Below are 19683 nucleotides of genomic sequence, written 5' to 3'. Positions count from 1 at the left end.
GATCTCTTGGGACAGATCGACAAAATGCCCCCTTCCCAACCCCCACTTTTATATTGGATCTACTGTATTTGATTAGGTTAGGTTCAGGCTGCAGGGGGGGGGGAGGGGGGGGGAGTGTTGGGGTTAGGCTGGAGTGAGGAGGGGTTAGTTTTAGGATGCAGGAGGGGGGGGGGATAAGTTTAGGGACCACTGGGGAAGGTTAGGATTAGGCTATAGGGTGGGGTGGAGGGTTAACATACTTACCAGACCCCTGTCAGGATTTTAACCATAGGAATGCTGCCGGGTTGGTATTCAGACCGCCGGCATATCATTCCCAGCCCTATAAGCGGTGATACCCTGTTCTGCCAATCCTTTCCACCAATCGGCAGACTGCGATGATTGCAGAGGATCGGTAAAATCCTACATGTTAAAGATCGCATTTTTGGGTCCGAATTGTCAAATCAAAGAATTCAATCATTTTGGTTTTTGCAGATGAAATCGTGTAATTGCCCCAATTGATTGTAGATTTATGGGAGCCATATCTTCAGACATCTGTTTTTTATTGCCTTTATTTTTTTTTTGTAATTTTTGTAATTTTTTTTAACAGAGGTTTCAAACCGCAGGAGTGGAAACCAATGTGGATGAAGTTAGACATGTCATTAATACATTGAGCGGTCTCTTCAGGTATATTTCTACTATAGATGTATTTTATTTTATGCCCAGGTGAAGGTGGGACGTTTGACATGACTCTGCAACATCATTGCATACTAACTACAAGAGCTGTGGTTCTGCGTTTGCTAGGAATCACAATAGCACTTTAGTGTGGGAGAATAGTTGGCAATGCCTGCATGGGATGTCTTTGCAGTGCATTTGGAATTGAGGAGCTGGAGATAACACCAATGGGGCATCATCTAGTTATTTAAGCAGTATGTCTAGAGTCAGGGCCGGTGCTAATGTGTTCGGCGCCTCCCTGCAAACTAGAAATTTGCGCCCTCCCATACTTTACAAAGGGACGGATACCCAAAATGCGGTGTGGCCTTACAAGTTAGGGGCGTGGCCACACAATAGTACATATTTCAAATTATGCCACACAGTAGTAGTGCGCTTACGCATAATGCCCCCAATAACAGTGTGCTTATGCATGAATATTGGCCTCAGGAATAGCGGTATACAGATGGAGCCACGCTCATATGATGCGGCTCCATCGCACAGCAGCGTTCCCGGCGTGACTAGGCGATCCGTCCACCTAGTCACCCAGGGAGCGCACAGAGACTCTCCCATTCTAGTGAATGGGGCATGTACACGTCAGTAGGCGTGCCAGGCACAGATGGCTCCGTCTGTATATGTATAATGTCTGCAGAAGTGTCACTTATACACATAATGGCTAATCAGATTTTTTGTTTCCCTCCATCTCCTCTACTTACTGTTTTCTGTATATGCTGTATGTAGCCATGAGAACCCACAGAAAAGGGGGGGCTGGAAAAGAGACAGACTCAGGAGGCAGTCACAGGCAGGCTGAGACAGCATACCATGAATACTGGAGTGGGAGGAGACAGAATAGGATAGACATGGGACACAGGAGAGGAGGGACCAGTCTGGAAAGGAGCACAGCTTATTGGTGGCTGGTCCCAGGGGAGGGGCCAGCAACTGTGATAGGAAAATGGTGTTGTGCATAAACCTGAATGAAGCCAGACAGCAGCAGTATTCACAGCTATATGGCAGGAGCCCAAGCTTCATCACAGCCAGCGGCAGTAGGGGATGTAAGGGACATACAAAATTACAAATGCATTTATCCGTCTGGCTCCGCCCCCAAAACGCCGCCCACCCCTCCCGAAACTCCGCCCCCTCTGCTATACACTGCAGTCCACTGTGGCTCCGTCTGGCTCCGCCCCCGAAACACCGCCCACTCCTCCCGTAACTCCGCCCCTCTGCCTTACACTACAGTCCACTGTATGTTTACATGAGCGGCCGGGACTCAGGAGTACACGCTGACGCTGCATGTCTCCTTACCTCTATGTGCATGTGCACAGTGTCAGGGGCACCAAACTGCTACACTCTGTTGGCCTGGCAGCAAGGGAGACCCGCGCAGCAGCGGGATGCAGAGTGGGAAGTGCGCCTCTGGAGCTTGGCGCCTACCTGCTCTGCATCCCTTTACTGAGCGGGTAGCGCCGGGCCTGTCTAGAGTACAGGGTAATATTATGCAGGCTGTTGGATATTACATTATCTGCTTCCATATATCTAATAAAAAAAAAAAAATGTGTGGCTAGCTACCTGTATTATCCTGTTACAAAACTTTAGTTCCTCATACCTCTATGTCCTGGGTGGTGGGCCTGCAGGTCTGAAATGTGCGCATGCGCGGGATCACAAACCCACACAAATTGACAAGTAGCACAGGCTTCTAGGGACTGCATCGGCTGCAGCCTCTAGAAACCAGATAGGGCTGATGTTGTACAGTAGGGGAGTGTGCTAATTGCAGCCCCAGGGGGAGAAAACGCCTCTTCCTGGGATGGTCTCTCCAGCTGTAATTTAGCAGGGAGCTCTTCCTGTAGGAAGCCACTGCAATTCTAGGCAGTCCCTGTGGGTGCTGGATTTTTCTGGTTCCGCCAATGGCCTCCCTTCACTTTTATTTTTTATTTTTTTATTTTTTTTAAATATTTTTAACAATTGCCCAGCATTTCTAAGAAGTTTGATGTATATAAAATACAAGTTTTATTTTTTCTCCCCATACCTTTTTGTATTTTTATCATGCACGTGTTGACTCTAATATATTTTATTCATCTGCGTAACCTAGTGTCCTATATAATTCTCATTTAATATACTGTCCATCATTTTAAATCCCTGACCCATATGTACTAAGTTTTGTATTGTGACACAGAAATTTATTCCAACTGTCTAGTTGTGAATCGTTGTGCTCTTAATTACAAAAGTGCATTTTAACATTTGGGCAACAGAGGGCAGCAATTTTAGTCTTTTTTTATTTTTTATTTTTTAAGGTATGTAAAATGTAATTGAATGCAATGCATTGTTTTTAATACAATGTCTTAAAGAAAAGCAAGCTTGCATGTGATGGTGCACTCCTGCAATGGCTGTGTGTGTAATTTGAGATAGATGGGGAGTGTATCTATGTATGTGTGTGTGTATGTATGTATTTTTATTTATTTTTTATATTTTTTAAACAAAGAAAACCACACTTAACCAAAGTCCTTATTCCAAGGGTGCCAGGTTGAATAGTTAAATATGTATAGTCTTCACCATGAGGCTCCAGCAGGCGCTATGACAAAGATGGAACCAGCACTCCAATATATTCCATCATACTTTAATCTAGTAGTGAAAAAACACGAACAAGCAGCATGTTGGTAGAACAGTTCAACAACTCATCCTAATTATCACATGGATTTCATCTATCCTGGGGGACTACATCATACCCAGCGCCTGCTCCCAACAGCCGTTTCAGTCCATGCCCCCTGATGCTCCCCTGATGATGGCATTGACCGAAACAGCTGTTAGGAGCAGGCACTGATATAACGTATACATCTACAGATGTGTCCTCATACACCTACCCTCAAATCATGCCAAATAGCAACCTTTAGTGTGCCACTGATTTCATGACTTAGCTGCGCCAATACACTAATACGAAGTAACTAGTATACAATAAGCAAACTAAGGTGTAACATTGAAGAAAAAGTGCCCAATCTAGGGTACAAAGGCAAAAGACAGGTCCAGTTTAGGCGTGACCTGCACCATGCGTTGCTATGCTTATTCTGTTACTTTATTGCAGTTCCTCCTCTACAAAAATACTCACCTGGAGTACCTAGTACATTATAAGCACAGTAATTGTGGGAAAGAGTACGCAGTCTGTGAAAAGGCGAAAGACTGGTCCGGTACAAGTGACCTGCGTCATGCATCGCTATGCTTTACTGTATACATGCCTACTATACCGTATGCAAAATAGAGGAAAACTGCACAACATGGAATTCTCATGCCATATGGTGCAAATAGGTTAGGCAGATGAGGGCACATCTGTGATCATTATTACATGTAACACTGCTTTACAGACTTAAAATAACTGAAGGGTTCATAATGAAATCTGCCCAGCTTCTCAAGTGCAGTGTATCATTTTGGCTGCATATGCCAGTTTTGTTTTTAGTCTCATGCGTAGTCCAACAGAAGATTGCAAAGTCTACATATTGCTATCAAATCCCATAGTATCCTTAGTCCTATTTGGAAATGTGGTCATTGGGACTAATTCAGCATGGATTTCAATTGCTTTGCAGATGCAGTAGGAGCTGTATACACACCTCCTTGCTGCATATGTGACCACAGCACTGCGACCGCGTTGTGCGCAGTTTTCTGACTATTGGGAAACTGCTTGTTGGATCACTTATGCGGTCCAACCTGAATAAGGGCCATTGGGCAAGCTCGGTCTTCCTGTGTACACAGACATCTTCCGGCCATCCTAGGAAGCCACTGATCATGCTAACTGCTTAGTCACACTTGGGCTATGGTCTTATCTCTAGACCTGCATGTCTGGATTTCAATGTGGTGGCCTTATTAAGGGGTCTATTTACTAATCCGTGGATGGAGATAAAGTACCAACCAATCAGCTTCTAACTGTCATGTCACAGGCTGTTTGCAAAATGACAGGAGCTGATTGGCTGGTACATTCTCTTCATCTACTTTATCTCCATCCAAGGCTTAGTAAGTAGACCCCTAAGGGGTAAATGTTTTGTGTCGATATGGAGGAGAAGCGGTATCAGCACATATTATGTGCGCTATACAGCTTCTCCCCCATGTATGATTGCAGCGGTGTCTGCAAGGTGAGGGGCGCTATGCGAGATACCGCGGATCCACAGAGGAGTCGGCCGGAAAGGAGATGGAGCGCGTCGGCACTAAGCTGACGCGCTGTGAGCTCAGGGGGACATCGCCGGAGTGGGGAACTTTTGCTCTCCCACTTCGGCAGACAAGATGTTAGTACATGTTGTCGCTGTCCCTTTCTGCTTCGCCTCGGTAATGAAGCACAGCAGGAAGTGTTATAGCAGCACGACGTGTGCCGCTATAATACATTTACCAATTAGTCTTGTGGATGACTGAAATGTCCTTGAAGGTCGCAGGGGTTGGTGTTACTGATTTCCGTTCAAAAACATTGGCTACAAGGGTGTCGATATAGGAGTTCTCATGAGGCTGAACTGCACACTTTACATTCATCCTCCATAAAATTGGGCTTGATTGTCCTTTTTAATTTTGCTTTTACCTTTTGTAATGCTAGGATGAGTGTATGATGGAATGCATTGTACCGATTGTACATTTCTGCAGCGGGGTACACTGGTATTCCACAGGGAATAACATCGAGGTGTAGAGTTGGATCTTGATCCGAGGCACCAACAGGCTAAAGCTTTGACTGTTCCCAGGATGCACTGCACCGCCTCCTCTATAGCCCTGTCTCCAGGCACTGGAGCTCAGTTTGTAAGTTGGTGCCTGCAGTGCAGGTCACTGACAGGTGGGGCTGCGCTAGGCAGCCCTGAAAAGAGCGTTTTAGAAGACTTCAAGGGCCGCAGCACTTTCTATGCCTTTATAACATGCTGTGCTGTGGCTCCATCACCTCCCTCAGCCACACTGCATACTCTCGCGGCCTGGTTCCCGGCTACTTGCAGCGGAGACACTGGTTTTTCAGAAACCCCACCGCTGCCGCTCTCCAGGATCGCGTGGCTGCACTAAAGGGAGGAGGTAAGAGGGTCCCCCAGGCGGGACCTGCCGGTAAATCTGGATCCGGCCGCGGCCCCAGAAGATGGACCGCGCCGCTGGCGTGGACACTGTGTCACACAGGAACCCCACTATATCCACCAGGGCAAGGAGCACAGGTCGGATTTATTAAAAACCATTTATAAAAGGCTCCACAGTACCCGGTGGTGAAGTCCAGCAGAGGGGATAAGGCGCTGACCTGTAGCTCCTCCCCCAGCTCCGGGCGCTATCTCCTGCAAGTGTTCCCGCCCTGGAGCTGCATCTCTCTATTTAGTACAAGTATTCTGTGATATACATCCAGTGTTTACTGTGCATTGTTATATCTGTATACGTACATATCTATATGTAATTACTAGTCCAGTGCAGTCTTATTGTTTATATGTAATAATTCCTGCATTGTACCTGTGACTGAGTGTGCCTGTAGCTGCTGTGGATTCCATTCTTGTGTATCACACGTTTTGCTATCACTATATTCTGTACCCTGGGAACTAGGTGCGTCAGGGTCTCATATAATATATAGTGCTACACAGGGTATACTGTTTGTATTTCTCACTGTGTTTTTCAGTCACCCCACACAACTTAAATCCTCTGTGCTCTGTATTTACTGTCACAAAATGCAGGGGATTATTTGCTGGTTTTTGTGTTTGTCTGGCTATATTGTACTGTTACGCCCTAAGGCTATATCCCATACAATGTCCGCTACACAGGGTGGGACATCCGTGGACGCTCCTGCATCATGCAGTGCTGTTGTCACTGATTCACCAGTGGGGGAAGTGTTAGCTGCTGGTTTAGGCGCTGGATGTCGTACATCTCCCAGTCCATCTGTGCCACCTGTGACCAATCGGGACCCACCTTGGGCAGCTTTTTCAAATATGACTGCGCTTGTAACGCGTCTTACCTGTGGGGCCTCCCGTGCCATTACAGCCACATATTGTCCCTGTTGTTAATCGCCCTAGGCGGATACTTTGTCTACCCAGTTACAGCATTTAAATCTTACTTTGGTTAGACAATCCATCCCATGTCCCCCTGGGGCCAAGGGGTCATCTAGGCGATCCATTTCTTCCTCACAATCCACTAATATTTTGGATAATTCTTCCGATGAGGATGGGGATTATACTGATCCGTCAGACACTGATACAGTTGATTCTGATGAGGAGTCTACAACCCAGGTTGATGTTCCTGACCTTGTGGAGGCTATCAAGCTGATTCTCCAAATTGATGTTGACATTGAGCCTTCTGTTACATCTAAGAAATCTGATAAATGTAAACGTCAGAAGGTAGCTAAAGTAGTTTTACCACATTCTGACCTTTTAATTGACATACATCAGGAATCCTGGTCATCTCCAGGAAAGGACGTTTTCCCTGTCTAAAAAGATGCTAGCTCGTTATCCTATCCCTGCAGAGTACAAGTGGGAAACTCCACCGCCAGTGGACTAATATCGTCCGTCTTGTTGTGTCATCTACTCTGCCTGTCATCACTGTCACCTGACTGAAGGATTCTGTGGTTGAGGTCCTGGAAAGTGGACCTGGGCTCTAAAAAGTCCTTGGAGGTACTTCCTTTTAAGGGAGACATACTTTTTTGGAAGGATCTGAACAAGACTGTGACTGACTTGGTGACGGCCAAGACTGCGTTTCTCCCATGTACTAATCCTTTTGCTCTGAAGGCTGAGTACTACTTTTCGCTCCTCTAAGTAAAGCAAAAGGGCAGGCGTACCCAACACAGGTTCGTACTTATAAACCACTAAGCCCAAATTTAAACAATCCTGGGCCGCTCGTCAGCCTGCTTCCAAGCAAGACAAGCGTGCTGCATGATGGGGCGGGCCTCCCCCTGGGGGACCCCCCAGGGTTGGAGGCCGACTTCTGCAGTTTTCCCAGGCCTGGTTAAAGACCACTATAATAGGTCATTTCTGAGGGTCCCTTCTCTTATACATGTTAAATGTATGTTTGTTTGTTTGTTTGTTTGTTTAATAGTTTGTCTAGGACACTTCCAATGTTTAAATTTTAATAAAATTATTAATAAAATTACGTATTAATTCACACCCATTATCAGTTATTTTTTTGATAATCAAGAGTGTGCCCACAGAGTCTTTTCTTTCTTTTTCTTTAGTCTGTCCCATAATTGCTGGCTCAGGGTGCACCACCAGTAAACTCTGGTTTCTTTATTTCTTTTTCATCCACTAGGGGTCACTGGAGTACTCTTGGGATATGGACGGCTTCAGCAAGAACAGGGCACTGAATATTTAAATTTAGAACTCTCCTCCCCTCCATATCCCAGAGTACCTCAGTGTTCTGTGCTCATAGTAGCAACAGGGTTTGTGTGGTTATCCACAGTACTTTTGAATATTTTTATTTTTGCTTTTTCTTTTTTAACTACATTTCTCTATCGTCCTAGTGGATGCTGGGGTTCCTGAAAGGACCATGGGGGGATAGCGGCTCCGCAGGAGACAGGGCACAAAAAGTAAAGCTTTACGATCAGGTGGTGTGTACTGGCTCCTCCCCCTATGACCCTCCTCCAAGCCTCAGTTAGATTTTTGTGCCCGGCCGAGAAGGGTGCAATCTAGGTGGCTCTCCTAAAGAGCTGCTTAGAAAAGTTTAGCTTAGGTTTTTTATTTTACAGTGAGTCCTGCTGGCAACAGGATCACTGCAACGAGGGACTTAGGGGAGAAGAAGTGAACTCACCTGCGTGCAGGATGGATTGGCTTCTTGGCTACTGGACATCAGCTCCAGAGGGACGATCACAGGTACAGCCTGGATGGTCACCGGAGCCTTGCCGCCGGCCCCCTTGCAGATGCTGAAGTAAGAAGAGGTCCAGAATCGGCGGCAGAAGACTCCTCAGTCTTCTAAAGGTAGCGCACAGCACTGCAGCTGTGCGCCATTTTCCTCTCAGCACACTTCACACGGCAGTCACTGAGGGTGCAGGGCGCTGGGAGGGGGGCGCCCTGGGAGGCAAATGAAAACCTATTTTGGCTAAAAATACCTCACATATAGCCTCCGGAGGCTATATGGAGATATTTAACCCCTGCCAGAATCCGTTAAGAGCGGGAGACGAGGCCGCCGAAAAAGGGGCGGGGCCTATCTCCTCAGCACACAGCGCCATTTTCCCTCACAGAAAGGCTGGAGGGAAGGCTCCCAGGCTCTCCCCTGCACTGCACTACAGAAACAGGGTTAAAACAGAGAGGGGGGGCACTAATTTGGCGTTAGAAATATATAATAAAGATGCTATAAGGGAAAACACTTATATAAGGTTATCCCTATATAATTATAGCGTTTTTGGTGTGTGCTGGCAAACTCTCCCTCTGTCTCTCCAAAGGGCTAGTGGGTCCTGTCCTCTATCAGAGCATTCCCTGTGTGTGTGCTGTGTGTCGGTACGTGTGTGTCGACATGTATGAGGACGATGTTGGTGAGGAGGCGGAGCAATTGCCTGTAATGGTGATGTCACTCTCTAGGGAGTCGACACCGGAATGGATGGCTTATTTAGGGAATTACGTGATAATGTCAACACGCTGCAAGGTCGGTTGACGACATGAGACGGCCGACAAACAATTAGTACCGGTCCAGACGTCTCAAAAACACCGTCAGGGGTTTTAAAACGCCCGTTTACTTTAGTCGGTCGACACAGACACAGACAGGGACACTGAATCCAGTGTCGACGGTGAATAAACAAACGTATTCCTTATTAGGGCCACACGTTAAAGGCAATGAAGGAGGTGTTACATATTTCTGATACTACAAGTACCACAAAAGAGGGTATTATGTGGGATGTGAAAAAACTACCGTAGTTTTTCCTGAATCAGATAAATTAAATAAAGTGTGTGATGATGCGTGGGTTCCCCCCGATAGAAAATTAGGGGCGGTATACCCTTTCCCGCCAGAAGTTAGGGCGCGTTGGGAAACACCCCTTAGGGTGGCTAAGGCGCTCACACGCTTATCAAAACAAGTGGCGGTACCGTCTATAGATAGGGCCGTCCTCAAGGACCAGCTGACAGGAGGCTGGAAAATATCATAAAAAGTATATACACACATACTGGTGTTATACTGCGACCAGCGATCGCCTCAGCCTGGATGTGCAGAGCTGGGGTGGCTTGGTCGGATTCCCTGACTAAAAATATTGATACCCTTGACAGGGACAGTATTTTATTGACTATAGAGCATTTAAAGGATGCATTTCTATATATGCGAGATGCACAGAGGGATATTTGCACTCTGGCATCAAGAGTAAATGCGATGTCCATATCTGCCAGAAGATGTTATGGACACGACAGTGGTCAGGTGATGCAGATTCCAAACGGCACAAAGGTGTATTGCCGTATAAAGGAAGAGGAGTTATTTGGGGTCGGTCCATCGGACCTGGTGGCCACGGCAACTGCTGGAAAATCCACCGTTTTTACCCTAAGTCACATCTCTGCAGAAAAAGACACCGTCCTTTCAGCCTCAGTCCTTTCGTCCCTATAAGATCATATCTGCCCAGGGATAGAGGAAAGGGAAGAAGACTGCAGCAGGCAGCCCATTCCCAGGAACAGAAGCGTTCCACCGCTTCTGACAAGTTCTCAGCATGGCGCTGAGACCGTACAGGACCCCTGGATCCTACAAGTAGTATCCCAGGGGTACAGATTGGAATGTCGAGACGTTTCCCCTTCGCAGGCTCCTGAAGTCTGCTTTACCAAGGTCTCCCTCCGACAAGGAGGCAGTATGGGAAAAAATTCACAAGCTGTATTCCCAGCAGGTGATAATTAAATTACCTCTCCTACTACAAGAAAAGGGGTATTATTCCACACTATATTGTGGTACTGAAGCCAGAAGGCTAGGTGAGACTTATTCTAAAAAATTTTTGAACACTTACAAAGGTTCAAATCAAGATGGAGTCACTCAGAGCAGTGATAACGAACCAGGAAGAAGGGGACTATATAGTGTCCCGGGACATCAGGGATGCTTACCTCTATGTCCCAAATTTGCCCTTCTCACTAAGGGTACCTCAGGTTTGTGGTGCAGAACTGTCACTATCAGTTTCAGACGCTGCCGTTTGGATTGTCCACGGCACCCCGGGTCTTTACCAAGGTAATGGCCGAAATGATGATTCTTCTTCGAAGAAAAGGCGTCTTAATTATCCCTTACTTGGACGATCTCCTGATAAGGGCATAGTCCAGGGAACAGTTGGAGGTCGGAGTAGCACTATCTCGGATACTGCTACAACAGCACGGGTGGATTCTAAATATTCCAAAATCGCAGCTGATCCCGACGACACGTCTGCTGTGCCTAGGGATGATTCTGGACACAGTCCAGAAAAAGGTGTTTCTCCCGGAAGAGAAAGCCAGGGAGTTATCCGAGCTAGTCGGGAACCTCCTAAAAACAGTGCATCATTGCACAAGGGTCCTGGTAAAAATGGTGGCTTCCTACGAAGCAATTCCATTCGGCAGATTTCACGCAAGAACTTTTCAGTGGGATCTGCTGGACAAATGGTCCGGATCGCATCTTCAGATGCATCAGCGGATAACCCTATATCCAAGGACAAGGGTGTCTCTCCTGTGGTGGTTATAGAGTGCTCATCTTCTAGAGGGCCGCAGATTCGGCATTCAGGATTGGATGCTGGTGACCACGGAGCCCAGCCCGAGAGGCTGGGGAGCAGTCACACAAGGAAAAAATTTCCAGGGAGTGTGATCAAGTCTGGAGACTTTTCTCCACATAAATATACTGGAGCTAAGGGTAAATTTATAATGCTCTAAGCTTAGCAAGACCTCTGCTTCAAGGTCAGCCGGTATTGATCCAGTGGGAAAAACATCACGGCAATCGCCCACGTAAACAGACAGGGCGACACAAGAAGCAGGAGGGCAATGGCAAAAACTGCAAGGACTTTTCGCTGGGCGGAAAATCATGTGATAGCACTGTCAGCAGTGTTTCATCCCGGGAATGGAAACTGGGAAGCAGACTTCCTCAGCAGGCACGACCTCCACCCGGGAGAGTGGAAACTTCATCGGGAAGTTTTTTCCACATGATTGTAAACCGTTGGGAAATACCAAAGGTGGACATGATGGCGTCCCGTCTGAACAAAAAACGGGACAGGTATTGCGCCAGGTCAAGAGACCCTCAGGCAATAGCTGTGGACGTTCTGGTAACACCGTGGGTGTACCAGTCGGTGTATGTGTTCCCTCCTCTGCTTCTCATACCTAAGGTGCTGAGAATTATAAGACGTAGAGGAGTAAGAACTATACTCATGGCTCCGGATTGGCCAAGAAGGACTTGGTACCCGGAACTTCAAGAGATGCTTACAGAGGTCTTATGGCCTCTGGCTGCTAAGAAGGGATTTGCTTCAGCAAGTACCATGTCTGTTCCAAGACTTACCGCAGCTGCGTTTGTCGGCATGGCGGTGGAACGCCGGATCCTAAGGAAAAAAGGCATTCCGGAAGAGGTCATTCCTACCCTGGTCAAAGCCAGAAAGGAGGTGACCGCACAACATTATCACCACATGTGGCGAAAATATGTTGCGTGGTGTGAGGCCAGGATGGCCCCACGAAGAAATTTCAACTCGGTCGTTTCCTGCATTTCCTGCAAACAGGAGTGTCTATGGGCTGCAAATTGGGGTCCATTAAGGTTCAAATTTCGGCCCTGTCGATTTTCTTCCAGAAAGAATTGGCTTCAGTTCCTGAAGTCCAGAAGTTTGTCAAGGGAGTATTGCATATACAACCCCCTTTTGTGCCTCCAGTGGCACTGTGGGATCTCAACGTAGTTCTGGGATTCCTCAAATCACATTGGTTTAAAACCAGTCAAATCTGTGGATTTGAAGCATCTCACATGAAAAGTGACCATGCTCTTGGCCCTGGCCTGGACCAGGCGAGTGTCAAATTGGTGGTTTTTTCTCAAAAAAGCCCATATCTGTTTGTCCATTCGGACAGGGCAGAGCTGCGGACTCGTCCCCAGTTCTCTCCCTAAGGTGGTGTCAGTGTTTCACCTGAACCAGCTTATTGTGGTGCCTTGCACCTACTAGGGACTTGGAGGACTCCAAGTTGCTAGATGTTGTCAGGGCCCTGAAAATATGTTCCAGGACGGCTGGAGTCAGGAAAACTGACTTGCTGTTATCCTGTATGCACCCAACAAACTGGGTGCTCTTGCTTCTAAGCAGACTATTGCTAGTTGGATGTGTAATACAATTCAGCTTGCACATTCTGTGGCAGGCCTGCCACAGCCAAAATATGTAAATGCCCATTCCACAAGGAAGGTGGGCTCATCTTGGGCGGCTGCCCGAGGGGTCTCGGCTTTACAACTTTGCCGAGCGGTTATTTAGTCAGGGGCAAACACGTTTGTAAAATCCTACAAATTTGATACCCTGGCTAAGGAGGACCTGGAGTTCTCTCATTCGGTGCTGCAGAGTCATCCGCACTCTCCCGCCCGTTTGGGAGCTTTGGTATTATCCCCATGGTCCTTTCAGGAACCCCAGCATCCACTAGGACGATAGAGAAAATAAGAATTTACTTACCGATAATTCTATTTCTCGGAGTCCGTAGTGGATGCTGGGCGCCCATCCCAAGTGCGGATTGTCTGCAATACTTGTACATAGTTACAAAAATCGGGTTATTATTGTTGTGAGCCATCTTTTCAGAGGCTCCGCTGTTATCATACTGTTAACTGGGTTCAGATCACAGGTTGTACAGTGTGATTGGTGTGGCTGGTATGAGTCTTACCCGGGATTCAAAATCCTTCCTTATTGTGTACGCTCGTCCGGGCACAGTACCTAACTGAGGCTTGGAGGAGGGTCATAGGGGGAGGAGCCAGTACACACCACCTGATCGTAAAGCTTTACTTTTTGTGCCCTGTCTCCTGCGGAGCCGCTATCCCCCCATGGTCCTTTCAGGAACCCCAGCATCCACTACGGACTCCGAGAAATAGAATTATCGGTAAGTAAATTCTTATTTTTCCACATCCCTTCCCCCCTTCCAATAGGCGTGGGTCCGGGATCGTGGAAGCTGCTACGAGCAGCTGTGGCGTGTCGGGCCTCTCTGAAAAGAGCTCCCTCACTGCCAGGTGCAGGACTACCTGCAGGAAAGGCTGGACGGAGCTTACATAAGAAGGCCCGTCATAGCCCCTCACCACAGGCGTCCAGGTATGTTGGGGACGGGGCGGTCAGCTCACACTGCCGCCCCGCTGTGTGGGGACACTACTGGGAAGCGCCGCCCGCCGCTATGTGAGCCGCCCGCCGCCGCTGCCAGGACACCGCCGCTATGTGAGCACCCGCCGCCGCTATGTAGGCCGCCTCCCGCCGCTAACAGTCGCACTTGCCACACATAGCCGCTGCTCCACGGCTATATGCAGCGCGCTCCCCAGCTCCCGCTATCCGCTGCCCGTATGCCCGCTCCCCGGTTCCCTCTACCATGTCACTCTGCCATCGCATGTAAGGTCCCCGGCTCCGTGTACCCGCTCCCCGCTGGAATAGGCAGCGGTACACGGAGCACGGGGGGGGGGGGGGGAAGACCCTGTACACTGTTTTACCTGTAAGCATGGCATGGTGGCCATTTTAACCATGCTTCCTGTTCTTCCTGTTGTGATTCCAGACGTTCCTGTACTACATCTCTACTCCACCGGAGGCGCAGGGGTGTTAGTGGGAATTTGGGATCAGATTTCATATAGTACTGGTCACGTGCACTGCTCTTGGCCAGATATATATATATATATATAATAGAGAGAGACCTTAGTACTGTTTTACTGAGTCGTGCAAGTTGTCTGTCTTTGTATATTGTGTTGTCTGTCTGCATAATGAGTAAGGCACCAGCAGAAACTAAAAAGCAGTTTCACTGCAATGTCTGTAAGACTACAAATACAATTTCGGCTCCGTTTTCAATGCCGGTGTCATCCACGGATCTGAGTCTAGGGTGAGACCGCTAGAACTACCGGTGGGGTCTCAGCTTTGCCAAAGGTCCAAGTCCACCTTGGGTAGACGGGATAAATTTCATATGATTTACCTGTTTCTGCGATGTTGCATTCTGACTGTTCTATGCCGGTCCTCATTGCACAAGATGAGGGAGAGTAGGGCGAAGTAGACCAGCAGTCAGATAGTGAGGTTTTTGACAGCCCAGGCGTTGATAATCTCATCCGAGCGGTGCGTCAGTCTCTGACCTTTACAGAAACTGAGGAGCCTCTGACAAATGATGTAGTCGTCTTTCCTAAATGACCGAGAACTCCAATGTGTTTTCCTGTTTCAGAATCTCTTAATAAGATGTTACTGGAAACACGAAAGAATCCGGATAGACTGTTTTCTATACCTCGCAGATTTAAGTCTCGTTACCCGTTTCCAGAGTCTGTGACAGCTACATGGGAGAATACGCTATTGGTGGTTTCGTCTGTGTCTAAACTTACAAAGAAATTAACCATACCAGTACCAACTGCTACTACGCTTAAAGACCCCTCAGACCGTAAAATAGTAGCTATGCTAAAGTCTATGTATATAGCAGCAGGAGTGTTGCTTAGACCTGGGTTGGTTGGCATTTGGGTCACTAAGGCGCTAATGGTATGGATAACAGGACTCAAGTCTGCCTTATACTTCTCGCTGATCAAATCTGGGAAGCTGCTGATTATCTATGTACAGCTTCTACTGACGTCTGTCAGCTCACTTCTCGCCTTTCATCGTCGCTAGTTACAGCACGACGAGCACTCTGGCTGCGTTCTTCGCAAGGGGAGGCAGAGGTCAAAAGAGGTATAGAGGCGTTGCCTTACGGTGGCGAGAAGTTGTTTGGTCCTGAATTGGACAAATGGATTTCTGAGGCCACGGGAGGAAAGTCTGTTTTCCTACCATTGCCTCCAACGGTACCTAGACTGAAATACTCTGGCCCGGCGTTCAAATCCTTTAGACCTCAGCCCTTTCGAGGCCGTGGTAGAGGAACAGCCTCGCCTGGTAGACGCGGTCGAGGACATGGTTTCCAACAAACCAACACCATTCGTCAGGACGCTAAGGTCACCGACAAGCCATTGGCATGACGGGCTCCCAGCCCATCTCGGATCTCCAATTGTGGGAGCACGCCTTCAGACGTTCCATTTGGCGTGGTTCCAGACATCCACAGATGGGTGGATCCGCAATTTAGTGTTAAAAGGTTACAAAATAGAGTTCGACTGTCTCCTGCCACTGCGGTTTTTCAAGACAGGACTGCCTCTGTCGGACGACAAGAGGGCGGTTCTGCAAATTGCATTCCGTCCCTGCTGGATTCAGCAGTTTTGATTCCGGTCCCTGTACACCAACAAGGTCAGGGTTATTATTCCAGTCTGTTTGTGGTACCAAAGCCGGATGGCTCCGTCAGGCCAATATTGAACTTAAAAGGTCTCACTCAGTACGTCACTCACTACAGATTCAAAATGGAATCTCTGCGGTCAGTAATTGCAGGTTTAGTGCCACAGGAATAAATGATTGCGCTAGATCTCAAGGATGCGTACTTACACATTCTGATTTGGCCACCTCATCAAAGGTTCTTGCGTTTTGCGATACGGCAGAACCATTACCAGTTTCAGATTCTACCGTTTGGCCTCTCGTCAGCGCCTCGGGTATTTACCAAGGTGATGTCTGTGATGATAGCTCATCTCAGATCCCTGGGAGTGATGATGGTTCCGTACTTGGACGATCTGCTCATCAAAGCTCCGTCTCAACAGATGCTCCTCCAACATGCGTTGCAAATGTACAATGTACTAGTTCAGCACGGTTGGATTGTCAACTTCAAGAAATCACATCTAATTCCGTCTCAACGACTTCAATTCCTAGGTATGATTCTCGATACGGTAAATCAAAGAATTTACCTACCAGAACAAAGTACAGATTATTCGTCATCTGGTACAATTAGTGCTCAAGCCACGCACAGTCTCGGTACATTTGTGCATTCGCCTCTTAGGCACAATGGTGGCGGCTTTCGAAGCGCTTCAGTTCGGAAGATTTCACTCTCGCCTCCTTTTCAACTGGATGTGCTCGCACAGTGGTCGGGCTCGCATCTGCAGATTCACCACAGGGTGAGGTTGTCGCCACGGGCCGGGGTATCTCTACTCTGGTGGCTCAAAGTACACAATCTAACCGCAGGGAAACGGTTCGGCGCCTGGAATTGGATAATTCTAACGACGGACGCGAGTCTCAGAGGTTGGGGAGCTGTAGTTCAAACTTGTCAACTCCAGGGTCTCTGGGCGGATCACGAAATATTGCTGTCTATAAATGTCCTGGAACTCCGGGCAATTTACAGTACGCTACGACGAGCAGTGCACATGGTTCGGTCTCAGACTGTCTCAGACAACGCGACGGTGGTCGCATATATCAACAAACAAGGAGGAACGAGAAGCCGCATGGCAATGCGGGAAGTAGCTCGAATCCTCACTTGGGCCGAGCATCACCAAGTGATTTTGTCGGCAGTGTTCATTCCGGGAGTGGACAACTGGGAGGCGGATTATCTCAGCCGTCAGGATTTTCATCCAGGAGAATGGGCATTAAATCCAGAAGTGTTTCACATGTTGGTCCAGAGGTGAGGTTACCCTCAAGTGGACCTGATGGCATCTCGCCACAATCGCCAAACGCCCCAGTATGTGTCCAGAACGCGAGATCCAAAGGGCAGTGGCGGTGGATGCTCTCACAATCGCGTGGCCGTACGGCCTCGTGTATCGGTTTCCACCATTTCTCTATCGTCCTAGTGGATGCTGGGGTTCCTGAAAGGACCATGGGGAATAGCGGCTCCGCAGGAGACAGGGCACAAAAAGTAAAGCTTTTTCCGATCAGGTGGTGTGCACTGGCTCCTCCCCCTATGACCCTCCTCCAGACTCCAGTTAGATTTTTGTGCCCGGCCGAGAAGGGTGCAATCTAGGTGGCTCTCCTAAAGAGCTGCTTAGAGAAAGTTTAGCTAGGTTTTTTATTTTACAGTGATTCCTGCTGGCAACAGGATCACTGCAGCGAGGGACTGAGGGGAGAAGGAGTCAACTCACCTGCGTGCAGGATGGATTGGTTTCTTGGCTACTGGACATCAAGCTCCAGAGGGACGATCACAGGTACAGCCTGGATGGTCACCGGAGCCACGCCGCCGGCCCCCTTGCAGATGCTGAAATCAGAAGAGGTCCAGAATCGGCGGCTGAAGACTCCTGCAGTCTTCTAAAGGTAGCGCACAGCACTGCAGCTGTGCGCCATTTTCCTCTCAGCACACTTCACACGGCAGTCACTGAGGGTGCAGGGCGCTGGGAGGGGGGCGCCCTGGGAGGCAAATGAGTACCTATAAAGGCTAAAAATACCTCACATATAGCCCTAGAGGCTATATGGAGATATTTAACCCCTGCCTAATTTTTCTAAATAGCGGGAGACGAGCCCGCCGGAAAAGGGGCGGGGCCTATCTCCTCAGCACACGGCGCCATTTCCTCTCACAGCTCCGCTGGTCAGGACGGCTCCCAAGTCTCTCCCCTGCACTGCACTACAGAAACAGGGTAAAACAGAGAGGGGGGGGCACATTTATGGCGATATTTTGATATAACAAAGCAGCTATAAGGGAGCACTTATTATAAGGCTATCCCTGATATATATATATATAGCGCTTTTGGTGTGTGCTGGCAAACTCTCCCTCTGTCTCCCCAAAGGGCTAGTGGGTCCTGTCTTCGTTAGGAGCATTCCCTGTGTGTCTGCTGTGTGTCGGTACGTGTGTGTCGACATGTATGAGGACGATATTGGTGTGGAGGCGGAGCAATTGCCAAATATGAGGATGTCACCCCCTAGGGAGTCGACACCAGAATGGATGCCTTTATTTATGGAACTACGGGATAGTGTCAACACGCTAAAGCAGTCGTTTGACGACATGAGACGGCCGGACAATCAATTAGTGCCTGTCCAGGCGACTCAAACACCGTCAGGGGCTGTGAAACGCCCTTTGCCTCAGTCGGTCGACACAGACCCAGACACAGGCGATGACTCCAGTGGTGACGGTGACGAATCAACCGTATTTTCCAGTAGGGCCACACGTTATATGATTTTGGCAATGAAGGAGGCGTTACATTTAGCTGATACTACAGGTACCACTAAACAGGGTATTATGTGGGGTATGAAAAAACTACCTATAGTTTTTCCTGAATCAGAAGAACTAAATGACGTGTGTAATGAAGCGTGGGTTGCCCCTGATAAAAAGCTGATAATTTCAAAGAAATTATTGGCATTATACCCTTTCCCGCCAGAGGTTAGGGAGCGCTGGGAAACACCTCCTAGGGTGGACAAGGCGCTAACACGCTTATCTAAACAAGTGGCGTTACCCTCTCCTGAGACGGCCGCACTTAAAGATCCATCAGATAGGAGGATGGAAAATATCCAAAAAAGTATATACACACATGCAGGTGTTATACTACGACCAGCTGTAGCGACTGCCTGGATGGGCAGTGCGGGGGTAGTTTGGTCAGAATCCCTGATTGAAAATATTGATACCCTGGACAGGGACAATATTTTACTGTCGTTAGAACAAATAAAGGATGCATTTCTTTATATGCGTGATGCACAGAGGGATATATGCACACTGGCATCACGGGTAAGTGCTATGTCCATTTCGGCCAGAAGAGCTTTATGGACGCGACAGTGGACAGGCGATGCGGATTCAAAACGGCATATGGAAGTTTTGCCGTATAAAGGGGAGGAGTTATTTGGAGTCGGTCTATCAGATTTGGTGGCCACGGCTACAGCCGGGAAATCCACCTTTCTACCTCAAGTCACTCCCCAACAGAAAAAGGCACCGACTTTTCAACCGCAGCCCTTTCGTTCCTTTAAAAATAAGAGAGCAAAGGGCTATTCATATCTGCCACGAGGCAAAGGTCGAGGGAAGAGACAGCAACACGCAGCTCCTTCCCAGGATCAGAAGCCCTCCCCGGCTTCTACAAAAGCCTCAGCATGACGCTGGGGCTTCTCAAGCGGACTCGGGGACCGTGGGGGGTCGTCTCAAAAATTACAGCGCGCAGTGGGCTCACTCGCAAGTAGATCCCTGGATCCTGCAGATAATA

General features: G+C 48.2%; 1 protein-coding gene across 4 annotated transcripts in view; it reads left to right on the top strand.

The window, feature by feature from the left end:
* The window catches only part of COMMD6 (COMM domain containing 6), a 73262-nt gene that overhangs the window by 8298 nt on the left and 45281 nt on the right, over positions 1 to 19683 (top strand). For 3 of the 4 annotated variants that reach the window (XM_063952946.1, XM_063952945.1, XM_063952947.1), the window contains exon 4: positions 587 to 663. In XM_063952946.1, the coding sequence (XP_063809016.1) occupies positions 587 to 663 (77 nt within the window). Of the gene's footprint in view, positions 1 to 583; positions 664 to 19683 lie in introns of those variants that run through there. The other variant, XM_063952948.1, reaches the window with a different exon arrangement.

The sequence above is a fragment of the Pseudophryne corroboree genome, chromosome 2 (genome assembly GCF_028390025.1).
Source record: "Pseudophryne corroboree isolate aPseCor3 chromosome 2, aPseCor3.hap2, whole genome shotgun sequence".
NCBI classification, from domain to species: Eukaryota; Metazoa; Chordata; class Amphibia; order Anura; family Myobatrachidae; genus Pseudophryne; species Pseudophryne corroboree.
This window is presented reverse-complemented; position numbering and strand designations above follow the sequence as displayed.